General features: G+C 45.4%; 3 protein-coding genes across 3 annotated transcripts; 2 read left to right on the top strand and 1 right to left on the bottom strand.

The window, feature by feature from the left end:
• Window positions 1-6,749: 6,749 nt before the first annotated feature.
• On the top strand, window positions 6,750-7,931 carry CCR75_006096 (uncharacterized protein; the record flags this gene model as incomplete). The annotated part of the gene is made up of 1 exon (XM_067964168.1): window positions 6,750-7,931. The coding sequence occupies one exon, from the start codon at window positions 6,750-6,752 to the stop codon at window positions 7,929-7,931; it is 1,182 nt and encodes a 393-aa protein (XP_067821963.1).
• Window positions 7,932-8,157: 226 nt separating this feature from the next.
• Window positions 8,158-8,739, top strand: CCR75_006097 (uncharacterized protein; the record flags this gene model as incomplete). The annotated part of the gene is made up of 1 exon (XM_067964169.1): window positions 8,158-8,739. The coding sequence occupies one exon, from the start codon at window positions 8,158-8,160 to the stop codon at window positions 8,737-8,739; it is 582 nt and encodes a 193-aa protein (XP_067821964.1).
• An 80-nt stretch (window positions 8,740-8,819) lies between these two features.
• On the bottom strand, window positions 8,820-12,581 carry CCR75_006098 (uncharacterized protein; the record flags this gene model as incomplete). Its single annotated transcript, XM_067964170.1, has 1 exon — window positions 8,820-12,581. One exon carries the CDS (start codon window positions 12,579-12,581, stop codon window positions 8,820-8,822), a length of 3,762 nt encoding a protein of 1,253 aa, XP_067821965.1.
• Between the last annotated feature and the right edge of the window lie 349 nt (window positions 12,582-12,930).

The raw sequence follows: 12,930 nt of genomic DNA, 5'->3' as shown, positions 1-12,930 counted from the left end.
GTGGGAAGCAGTTGAAGCACGTTTGTATTGTTTTCGATCAATTGCCCGGGAAGTGGAGAAAAATACGACAAACGCATTAGACGCGCTTATATCGTCATTATTCCATCATTTGCCCCAGTTTGCTGACCATCCTGCCATCTGTTACACGTCGTGTCTGATCGTGGCCCGGTATGCTGCATGGCTGTGTAATCATCCGACCTCTCTTTCCATTTTAGTGAGCTTTCTTACAACCTGTGTGACTAAAAGTGCTCAAGACGCTCAATATGGGGCATGGGAAGTGGCTAGAGCAGCGGCTGCGGCGGTGCGTGCATTGGCTATCGATTGCTGGTCGATTCTAGGACACGATATTGTCGCCTTTTATCTGCAAATTGAGCAAAGTAATGGCATGTCTGTTGAGGACCAAGTGCTTATTCTTGAAGGCATTTGCGCTGGTGTGGCAAGCTCAAAGGATCGAGCTCAAATTTTATCTGTCTTGGATCAAGTTATGAAAGGAATTGGACAGCGCCTTACAGCTCTGGTGGCTTCAAGTCAGGCCATAAGTCAAGTGCACATAGCATCAAATGATTTGTTGCGTTTGTTGTGTCTCTACGAATACCTTGATGTCATTCAAATCCCACAAGAAAAGCCGCCACTTGTTATGCTTACGGAGCAACTATGGCCGCTTCTAAATCAGCTGCTGTCATTGTATCGTGGACATGATGAACTCGTGGAAAGCATCTGTCGTTGTTACAAGCGCATTCTTCGCTCATGTGGTCACGGAATCACCCCGCTGGTACCTCAATTGGCTGACAATTTGGTAACATTTTACAAAGCAGAGCCAAAGTCGTCGTATTTGTATACAGCCAGCATGGTGCTTAAATTTCTTACTCCCAGTAGCTCGGCAGACTTGGATTCCTTGTTCGGTCGACTGCTTTTTACGCTTATAGAAGCGACGACGCCCATATTTGCCAGCGCAAGCGATATGGAAGCGCGCCCAGATGTCATTGAAGAATTTTTCTATCTCATGGAGCGTGCTGTGCGATGTACACCGCAAGTACTCACTGCACCGTTGTCGTCTGATTCTGTAAGCGGCCCACTCTTGACAAGGGCCTTGTCGTTTGCCGTTTCGGCGCTCGCGATTTTTCACAATGACGCAAATAAGTCCGTGTTGTGCTTTCTAGAGAATGTCTATGCGAAGTCGGGGACTGGTACTACTCTCGTGTCATTGTGTGCAGTGAACTTAGCAGGGTACGAAGAGAATACAAAGAAGCTGGTGCATTGTCTCTTACAAGGGGTCGTTCTCGGCACCATGTCAACTTCCCGCGTAGATGCAGACTACGGATCGATTGCTGGATTATTGGCGCAAATTGCAACAGTCCATGGCTTGGAGCTTCAGCAGTGGATTGCCGAGTGGTTTGAAATTGCTACAGCAGGGACTTTTGCAACGGCTGCCGTCTACTTTATTACACTGGATGAAGCGCAAGAATTTCAAAAGGAATTATTTAGCGCTACCAGTGAACGTGCCTTTCGACGTACAGTCCGTCATTTTGGAAAGCTTTGCGCGTCTCGGAATACGACATTAACGGACTGTGAGCGTTAGTTGACCCTTTAAGAAGCATCACAAGTATATGAAGGAAGAAGAATTGCTTGACATGCTGACGACATGAATATGTTGCTGGGTGCGCTGTCTTTTGAATGAAAGGAATTGTATTTGTTTCTGCTACAGTCGTGTTGTTTATGAACACAATAGGTGGATGCACAAGATTGACAATTAACATTGCCCATTTGTTATCAACATGTGTAGATCAGTACAGTAGGCAGAGTGGAGTGACGGCCTTTGTCTTCATAGATGAAGGCTTTGTGCCCACTGCAGTGCTGCGCTGCATCCTCGTCATAGATGGCATTGCTCTCTCCTCCATTTATGTGGTATGAGTAGCTAAAAATGCCACCGTCTTCATCCGCTACTTATGTTTTTATCTGCGCGTCAACATAATCATTTTTCTAACTTACGAGGAAACCCAGCAACTAACGAAACACCGGAATTGAGGGGTCGATCTGCTTAGCAACAACATATTGCACGAAAGCAGCAACGACGCGACTGATAAAATTTAGGGAAAAGTACCAAAATACCCTGACAAATGCAGAAAAAACGGAAATACCCTTGTACTTTTATAAATGACCAAAATGCCCCTGGCTAAAGCCTATATATATATATACACGTGAAACCGTTGCGCACAGCATAATCACATCACTTTAACGAATCTCTCGTTCGAAAAAAACACAATTATTCAGTCCCCCGCTGTGTTTTTTTGAAGCACAACGTCAAACTGACCTGCAAGCCGGAACGCGGCTACTACGCTCGCTGTAAAGACCGCCAAGGCAACTGGAAGGCCGTCCTTTCTGCTTCTACAACCCACGAGCTTATCAACGGTCTCCTTCTGAAGCAACTGGAAACCCTTTTTGAAACTAGACGGTATGCCAAACTACTCTTTCCAGATGCCTTTCCGTGGAAGCCATCTGAAGAGACTATGTAATGGTGCTATTACCATCGTGGTGCTTGCGCAGAACCGGGAAGGTGAGCTCTATGCTGGGGTAATCTTCGCCCATTTCTAATTCTGCTTGTCAAAAGTGATCTTGACCATTGTACACGCCCACACTCCAAAAAATCCGAAAAATATATATTCAAAATACCCAACAACCCATGGTGTAATCCTTTAATATTTTTAGAAATTTGTGATCACTCAACGTTTCCGCATCTTTTGCACCCACCCGCGTCCAGATCCGACCGTTCCTAAAAAACGCGAAGCATACACAGGTTTCGAACATTGGCAATATCCCCAAAAGACACAAATGACCAAAATGCTCCAGGCTATATATCAGGCATCAAATACTGGCAAATCTCTTTTCCCAAAGCGGAGTCAGATTCATATGCGCTCACGACAAGTTGAGCTATAATGCCCAGGTTGTTTGCATCTACCGCAATGCACGGACGCTTCTCCAGGCCTTCCTCCTCTTTACGCATGCGCTTCTTTTTTGGGCGTCCCGGTGGGTGTCGTGTACGCGGTGGTGATACACGTACTTTTTCCCAGTCCTCATCTAACACATCAGCCCAAATGCTTTCATCGCCAAGTGGGTGTATCGTTTCTGCGTACGTGCGCCGGTATGCAACTATTGTAAAGCATTCTTTTGCTTGCTGCCTCACATTCATTCGACACGATAGTAGCGCTGCTGCTACGTGGTGACAAGGAAATCCTGGTGATATAGATGTGCTATTGTTAATAGAACGAGTCATTAAGGATACGCTGCTGATTATATCTGAGCAAGCTCACCTTGTATTTGCACGAGCACTCATGTTGCATAACATTGACAGTCAAATTCCGGTCCTCTGATATCGCCTCCATTCATGATCAGCCGCACGTAGAACCCGGTAGTGCCTAGCGCGCTCGATGGCAGTGCCGACCTTTTTCTCAACTGAAGGAACAAGTAGCGAAGGCCATTCAGCTACCTTCCGTCGCCGCTCATCGAACCAGACCCCAGCTGGCGGATCATTTTTCCCAAAGTGTAAGAATATTCCAAAACGGTTAGAATCTGTAGTTCAAATCCATTCACAGACTTCATCAGCAACCTACCGCTGCATCATCATTACGATTAGGAGCTGACGGGCTTCCAGAATCCAATTGTTAAGCGATTCCGCGAAATTGGAGGTCAGATGTCCAAAGCTTTCTCCCTCAAACGCGCTGTTGGCCCAAAGGTTTTGGCTATGCCCGCAATCCACCCTTAAGCTTTAATTGAAATTTCTTCAATCTCGCTCATCTTAGCGTCAAATTCCACGTCGGTCAATGCATAGGCGGCCTGCCACAAGAGCTTAACCAATGAGACATCCATGGTATGCATGAGGAAAGATTTCCTGAACTCCGTCGATCAGCCATTTCTGACGATCGGAAAGGAACGTCAGACGCTGCATATTCGGAGCATTTGCTTCCAGAAGCGTCCGTAGCTCTGATAAAAACCAACGTCAGTTCTCGTCGTTTTTAGCGTCGACGACGGCCATTGCCAGCGGTAAGAGAGCGCCATCACCTTCCACAGCCGTCGCCGCTAGGAGCGTCCCCAAGTACTTTGATCTAAGGTGGGTTCCATCAAGGCCCAGCAGTGGACGGCACCCAGAGCTAAATCCTGCAATCGACGCTTGGTAGGCGACAAAAAGGCGCCAAAAATGATGCTCGGGCCCAGTCGTGTACACGGCCGCAACGCATCATGTTGCATCAGCGAAATATTGAGATTTTTGGAGGAAAATAAAATGAACACTAGCCATCCACAGCCCTCACCTGGGTTTGTCAAACAAATCTGCCTGCAACACGCCGGATATTTTTCATAAGCTTTTTCGTAGGAGCCATGGATAGCTTCCATACTCCTCGCTTTTCCTCTCCAACTTGCTTGTATGAAATCATGACCCCATGCTCGCGACGGATGTCTTGGATGATTTCCTTTAGTCTGTTCTGGGGGTTATCATGCAACCGGGCATCGACTTCGCTCGCAACCCAAGAAATTTATGCCTGTTGGTGGCCAAGGTGAGTCACACATTGACAAGAGTGTTCGTCTCGCAGAGTCCTGATGATGAACGTTGGTGCGTCGGCAAATCTTGCAGCGTGCAGCCTCCAGGAGCAGCCTTCTTGCACGCCAGCTACTGTGAAGCGTCGTTTGTCACTTTTGATCACCGCGAGCTCGAACCGTTCAGCGATGACAGTCGCTTTGACTGCTTCGCGGCAGCTTTTCCCATTGGCAAACTCCGTTCCAACGGTAAGCTGACGTTCCGCCATAATTGGCGCGGAGAAGAAGTGAGGTAGGGGCGCGGCGGTGAGGTAAAGTGATGTGATTATGCTGTGCGCAACGGTTTTCCGTGTATATATATATAGGCTATAGCCAGGAGCATTTAGGTGGTATTTCCGTCTTTTCTGCATCTGTCAAGGGCTCCTAAAGATCGCTCCGAGATACTATTAGCGTGAATGTTAGCATTATCCAACGGAAAAGGGACCGCAATACTTTGCGGTTCGCTCCTTAAAAGAAACCCTGGTTGCCCGCTTCGGCCAACATAATCGGGGTCTTATATTTTCACGATCGCAACAAAATCCTGTTTTCGACTCATCCAGGTTTCACAAGTCTGGTGATGACGAAACGGAATTCTTCAACGATGCCTTTTTCTGGCATCGATGGTACACATGTGAGCATGCAAAGGATGTCAATCCTTTTTTTCAAGCTTGACAAGCATACGTATTGAAGGTGCAAAGCCTACGCCACGAGGTCTGGCTTGACAAATCGAATGCGTTCCATGTGACTGGTTCGAAGACGTCCCGTGCTCGACGTAGCTTGTAGCGTGCACCTGTTACGTCCCGTCATTCCCCGCTGCTATCAAGGGCGTAGTCCATGCCCATTGAAAGACGCACATTTTTTCTCTGATGCGCCAAGAAATTGAGAACTCCCAATCATTTACGAGCGCAGAAAGAGCTCGTTCTCTGATAGACCTTATGTTGAAGAGGGTTTGTCTCGTCGTAATGTCGAACGAGATTCGGGACATAATTACCTAGCTGTCATGCGAGGGTGCATACCCTCGCCAATGAACGAGTTAACTCGTTTCACTTCACAGTGATATAAGAAGCGGCCGACTAGAAAGCGCTTCTCACCACTCGAATCCGTCACAAGATGTGGAGAAGGAGAAGAATAGGATTCGCCTCATTTGACGAACTTAAGTCATTACTGTGACTTGGATCACGTTTATTAGTATTTGCGGAAGGACGTCGATCACGAACGTTCCCGTCGTCAGGAGTTAGCAACGACGGTCAACGATGTTTGTCGTGAATAGTTGCAAATCCGTGTGCACTTGTGGTTGATCAACTGGCGAACGAACGCACACATCAGTCCCTTCGAAATGAGCTGGTAACAGCTCGTCAGAGATTTTATCCTTGAAAATATGTATAGATACGTCTGGTTAGCGAGAACCAAACTTTGACCCGAGATTATTAGGTCTTGACTCGGGCCATCAGTCTTTGGCGGAAGCCTTAGACAATGCGGTTTAATTCGAAACACCGGAACAAGCTTCATAGTGATAGTTTGGGCGGAAACGTCCGACGGAGTAAGTTTTAGAACTTCTTACTTGTCGATTGTTGAAAAAATCACTTCCTTTGCCTTTCAACCTCCACACATCCTTCCATAGGTCTTTAAGCAGTTAACTGAACTACCAATGTATTTTCTGCCGCCAATTTCAAAAGCATTTCATCCTAACTTTGAACAGAATTAACGAGTATTGATGGAGTGATGCTGGGTTCAAAAATGGCGGTTCTGTATGTGACTACTAATTATATATGGCATCGTTCCATTACGTCTGTACATACATGTTGTAGACGGGACGCGAGACAGTAGCCAATGGGCATGCCAGACAGTAGCCAATTGGGTTGGACGTATTAACGGTTGGGTAGCAATAAAAAAGTCGGGTAGCAATAAAAAAAATCGGGTAGCAGTATCATTTTCCTTAATATATTTAGTCCTTGCATAAAGAATTTCTATCTACTTATTTTAATATAGTAATAACTAATTATGCAATTCTTATAGCAGATTTGAATGAACATATGCTCAAGCTTACCTCGCGTTTTGTCCAATCATAGCCAATTAAGTACAATAATCCGTTGCGTAAAATTCCATTCTTTTGTGCTTCTTATATTACAAGCAGTATTTGAAGCTTTGTCAAAAGATAGATCTTTAAAGTATTGCTCTCAAAGATGGCCAGCACTTCCACAGTTCGCTGCGTTGTGTACGGGGTGCATGGGGACGTCGAGTTTTGTGAATTACTTGGTTTTCTTCATGGTGCAGCTGTTGCCCAGGGCTCTAAATTGGAAATATCCAGCGAGATTCTCTCCAGTGCTGCGGAAATGAAGGCACTCGCTACCGAAGAACTGGAGAAAGATATTGTCAATGTGCCATATATTGTCCAACAAAATGCGACGGACCATTTAAGCAGTTTATTCGCTCGTATTTCAGTAAGCCAGAAGGTATATATTGTGTTTGGCAAGATGGCAATACTACAATGGATAAAACAGCATCTTCTCGAGTCCTCGGCGACCCTTGCTAGTATTACACTTGAGCACCATCCGCTGCGGCTATTTATAAGTGGAGATCGAGCCCACGTTGGAAAATCCACCGTATGTCTCGGATTAATAGGATCGCTTCTTCAAAATGGCTACGCAGCGAAGGATATCGCGTACATGAAGCCAGCCACACAGTGTCAGAAGCCACAGCTGGTGACCAAATTCTGTCAACAGCAAGGGATTGCTTGCTGTGACGTGGGGCCAATACTATTTTACAAGGGCTTTACGCGAGAATTTTTAAAAGGAGAAACCGAGACCTCGATACAATTGTTAGAAAAAGCTGAAACGAAATTGAAAGAAATCAGTCGAGGTACTGAAATCGTGATTATTGATGGTGTGGGGTACCCCGCAGTAGGCTCAATCTGTGGTGTTTCAAATGCTCACGTGGCTAAGAAATTGAAGAGTCCAGTTGTGCTTGTTGGTACAAAAGGAGTTGGCGACGCTGTGGATTCGTTTAATTTGAATGCGACGTACTTTATGAGTCATAATGTCAAGGTGCTTGGGAGCATTTTTAATCGATTACCAGAGGATGGATTCTATAGTCTTGAGCATTGTCGAGAGAATGTATTGTTGTATTTTAAGCAGTTTCAAGTTGAAAAACGTGTCTATGGGTTTCTTCCGGAATTGCAAGACGGTGATGTTAATGTTCCCATTGCTGCAATTGTCCATGAAACAACGCAGAAGGAGTCTGTATCGGGTGTGTTTCTCACGAGTTTTGAAGAGGCATTTGTCAAGAAAGTAGTCGAGGCATTTCATCGCAGTATTGATGTAACGACGCTCCTAGCAGATGTACAAGCGAATCAGGGATTAAACTAAAAGGCATGGAATCTCTTTTTCATTTTTCGTTTAAAAAAAACGTTGAGATTTTAAGGACAATGGATACGATACTAAATATTATTATTCCTCTTAATGTTTCAACAAAGAATTAAAATTGTCAAGTATATCTAATTGACACTTTTAACGACGTGACTGTTATTTCATAACTTTGTTAAAAAAAACTTTGAAACTCGATGTCGAGGATTTCTTTGACCTTACTTTCAATATGCAGCGTCTGGGCCTATTTTACAATAAATGGCTCCAGCGGTCGCCTGTGCTCACGAAGAGTGTAACTTCAGCCGTTCTGTTCGGGTTGGGAGACCGGATTGCACAAAAAGTCGAGGTGTCTCGTGAGCTTGAAAACGATGTGTCACGTCAAAAGGAGACCATCGAGACGGACAGTACAATCGTTTCCTCAAGCACAGCACGTACCCTCCGAATAGTGATCTGGGGAGGTCTCCTCTTTGCTCCAATTCATTTTATCGAGCAACGGGTCGGCAATTACGGAAAAAGCGTGGCGATAAAAAAAGTGCTACTTGACGCTTTCATATTTGCGCCAAGTATAAATGCGCTCTTTTTCACATCAACACAGCTCATGGAAGGGCAATCGATTGGCTACAGTATCCATTTTGCTCTTCATCAATTGCCACAAACGCTCAAGGCCAATTATACGCTGTGGCCAATAGCGAATATCATTAATTATGGCTACATTCCACTGCAGTACCGCATCTTGTATATCAATTGCGTCAGTCTTATCTGGACGACGGTGCTGTCGACAATTTCAGGCCAATCAAAACACACAAAGTAATACACAAATCGGCTTCAATTGGTCAATTATTGTAAAAAAAAAGCAAGATATTTTCATTTCTTTGCATTGATTTGTTAAAATTACTTGGTACCACGGTATCCTTTGCCTCGACGAAGTCCAAATTCAGCATTATTCCACTCACTTCCAATGCCAAATCCTGTGCGAGAATCATTTCCTTGTACCATTGTTGCTTGATGACTGTGATTCCCATTCGCACGCGGTAAAGATGGCCCAAACGCAGGCATTCCATCCAACGGACCCATGCCTTCCGACAAAAAGTCATCGCGTTCCATATTTTGCAACACGAGACGTTTCAATTCCGACTGCTCTTTTTTACCAGCATTTTCCTGGCGGTGACTATGTTGAGCCAACGAAGATGCTTCGGGTACAATTACGTGGCGAGCTTCGACTTTGCCTTTATTGCCACGACGCAATACTCGAAAGACCACACCGTCAAAAGATCCATTTCTCTCGAGCGCTTTCGGAAGACCATGCAAACCTCCTAACGTGGAAGCTACCGAACTCTTGACAACGGCAGGAATGGCCATCTTGTCAACATTCACACGTACAAGTGGCTTGCGTGTATCGGTCGTTCCATGCATCATGATTTTAAAAGCTTTTTCAAATTCTTCATCCTCTTCGCTTTGTGGAATCCGATCATGAATAATCAATTGTTCGTCTTCCTCGTCGTATTCTTCATCCTCGTCGTCGTTTTCATCGTCGTTTTCCTCGTCGTCTCCTTGTTCACCTCCTTCACCATGTTCTTCGTCATCGTGCTCCTCCTCGTCGTCATCATCTTCCTCCGTGTCTTCTTCGTCGTCGTCTAAAAACTCTTCGTCGTCCTCTCCAGGTTGAGACAATGCTTGATCCTCCAATACACTCTCTAAACCATTCGTTGCCATAAGCAACGCCGTGTTCTTTTTCAACAACCGACGTTCAGCTTCTTCCAAATCTCCTTGAAGTACTTCGTGAACCGCTCGATCGACTTGATCCCATGTCTCAAATTTCAGAAACTGATCTTTCAAATGACTCGCAAGCAGCTCAAAAAGATCATAAACGACAAACTCCGTCTCCATTGGCACGTCGACTTTTGAGAACAAATACCGTTGAAAAAAAATCATAAACCGACCAAGACGTGGTCGTGAAATCCCTCGTTCATTCGAGCTCGTGTGGTTACTTCCAATTCCAAGTGTGTTGCCACTACTACCGTTGCAAGTTTCAATTAATGCGCTCACAAGTCGAATCCGAAACACTTCAAAAGGACCATCAACTTCACTTGGTACACGAGGATCATAGCGCATGTCTGGAACGAGCAAAAACCGTTTCTTCATTTCAAGTAATTGAAGAGCCGAGAGTTTATCACTGCTATACTGGGGTAACGTCAGTACATCGTGCGAGTGATTGATTAGTAGATAGAGCGTTTCGACGACAACATTCATACTAACGACCCCAGCATTATATAGCTCCCCCAAGAGTTTAATATACCCGAGACTCCGTTGATGATCCCGATAATCATTCAATTCCAAGCTATATCGAATGTATTCCAACACATCGTCGACGAGAAGCACCAACACATCATCGTGATATCGCGACAAGCCTTTAATGACTTCACAGATCCATTTCATTTGCATGACTTTGCCCTTGGTGACTTTCAAAAGCGCTTTTAATACCATCGGACACGTTGTGTGTTCGTGCCATGGATACCGACGTAACGTCTTGACCACTTTATTGATATTCGAACCGTTAAGGTCTTGGTAAAGTACCTTCAGTAAATACAAATACAAGGGATCGTGTTCTTTGACTTGACGTTGAACGCGCGCGGGTGGCTTGCACATGTAATAAGCGTTTTCCACCAATGTTTCGAGCTGTGGATCCAAATGCTTTGCGGCTTTGAGTTTCATCATTACTGATAAACAATTCACCGTACGACCGTGTGTGTGCTTGGAACAATACAAGAAACGACCACAATTTTCAAGAAACGTCGTTGCGACATGCACATTATGACCTTGAAAGTCTTGAAAACATTTTTGAAGACACCGAAAGCCTGTATTCGGTGGACAGATTCGAAATTTCACAAGTTCCGCAAGAAATCGAATGTTTTTAATCTTGGATTCCAATCGAAATTGATTCCGTCGTTTCATGAGACCATGAAATTCACTCACCAACATCTCCACGAGCTCTCCGCCAATGTCTTCTTTCAATACACTTTGGAGTGTGGCGACAAGCCGAGAATAGTATGCCAAGAGCTCCAAGTGTGTTCGTGGCACTGCAAACAATGCTTTGACCAAACGATTGCGTGTCGCTCTCGAGTTGCGGTAACAAAATTCCACGGCCGCCTTATCACAACGATCACGATTCACTAAATCTTCCAACGATGCAAAAAAAGCATCCAATTGATGATGATAACTTGTCGTGGCTCCACTCAATGGTGCTGTCATCGTATTACAGCTTCCACCACTTGCCTCCCTTGTTTCATCCTTTCGTTTCTTCTCTCCTTCATCCTTATCCCCAACGTCTTTCGTCCCGTCCAATTCACATTCTTCACGTGTCGTGTCTTCTCCTTCCTCGTCAATTGCCTCGACCTCGTCCGTAACTTCCATCTCGGCTTCTTCTTCCGTCCCCTTTTCTTTCTTTTTCTTTAATTCCGCCACATCGGCTTCCGTTAAGCCCAAGACAACCGCTGGCACAAGCTCTAATAAATCCGGTAAATCTTCATAAAACGAACGAGTGGCTTCATCATCAAACGGACTGTCTCGATGCAAATGACGAATTCCATTTTCTCCTTCATAAACAAGTATTCCACCATTTCCTGATCCATCGTCCTTCTTTTCAATTGGCAGCAATGGCACTTGTCGATCCAATGCGTCCGCCAACGCATTCACGCTCGTTTGTAGCTTTTCAAACAACAATTTTGCGTTTCGAAGTTCTTGAACATGTTCATCCGTGACTTCGCCGCGATTGGCTTCTTCCTTTTCATTTCGTGCATCAGCTTTCAAGAACATGGCATGCTGGGCCAGATAAAACTTACAAATCATGTCATACGCTTCAATATAACATCGTCGACACTCTTGTTGCACTTGTTCCGGTACCAATTGCGACTGGGTTACAACAAGGTGTTGCATATCTGTATCATTGGCGTATTTTTTAATTAATTCTTTGACTTTGCGTGGCTGGATCCCTAAGAACTCGATCCCCACGGACTTTGCAAAGCTTACAAGAAGCGGGACTTCTAGCTGTTGGGATGACGTACTTGAATTGGTAGGTGCTGTCATGCCACGGTTTTTTTTCAAGCCAATTGGCTCACGTTTGGCAACTCGCTGGATTATATGAGCAATTATATAAACGTCATCAAAGACACCCGCCAAGTAGAGCTCACACAAGAGCCGTAAGAGAAGTCGACGCTTCAGCATTTTGTTCTTATCGTCTTGTGCGTACGAGCTTTCAAAACTACTGACCAAGGCACGGACCATGCCCGGGGAAAAGTCTTCGTAACGCTGATGAAGTAGTGACGCGACTTTAACAGCAGCTCCGAGGTCGGCGAGCTTTAAAGGCGCATCAGCCAAAGCTGCGACGCATTCGCTTACGTATCGAGTAAGATTTAATTCCGCTGCGTCGCGTAGAAGCGAGTCCGCGCTGGCTTCGCTAAGTCCGCGTAGCTTCTTCACAAAGGCAGACGAGCGTTTGATATCGGATTTAAGCTTTAATGTCGCGATCTGCGCACGCACAGTGGATACATTTGCACGAGAATTGGCGGTTCGTAAAGCTGATCGCGCTTCGTGTTGGCGCTGGAGCTCCGAGAAGAGCAATTGGGCTTGCGCTTGCGCGTCGGCATCCTCGGCCATGATTAAGCTTGCGAATATTTGCTTTTTATCCTTTTAAAAGGAGTGTGGTCTACACCAATAATATTTAAGTGTCGAACACTAGTCGCGCGCAGACCACACAGTGAGCACACCACAGTTCCAACACTCCTTCCCGTCTCATCTTCATAGACCTGGCAATCCCTCGAGCGGACATCGTGAATATCCAAAGTCAGTCGCGAGACTTGACTTTCGAGATCCCCGCTTTCGTTTAGTCGCAGGATTGAGGGCTGCTGAACGATTGGCAGGGGATCTCGAAAGTCAAAGTCTCGCAAATGACTCCCCGCTTTCGTTCAGTTGCAGAATTGAGCGCTACTGACATCATGTTACCATT

This window comes from Bremia lactucae, linkage group LG11, assembly GCF_004359215.1.
Source record: "Bremia lactucae strain SF5 linkage group LG11, whole genome shotgun sequence".
Classification (NCBI taxonomy): domain Eukaryota; phylum Oomycota; class Peronosporomycetes; order Peronosporales; family Peronosporaceae; genus Bremia; species Bremia lactucae.
The sequence above is the reverse complement of the archived record's forward strand: the minus strand, read 5'-3'. Positions and strand labels throughout refer to the sequence as shown.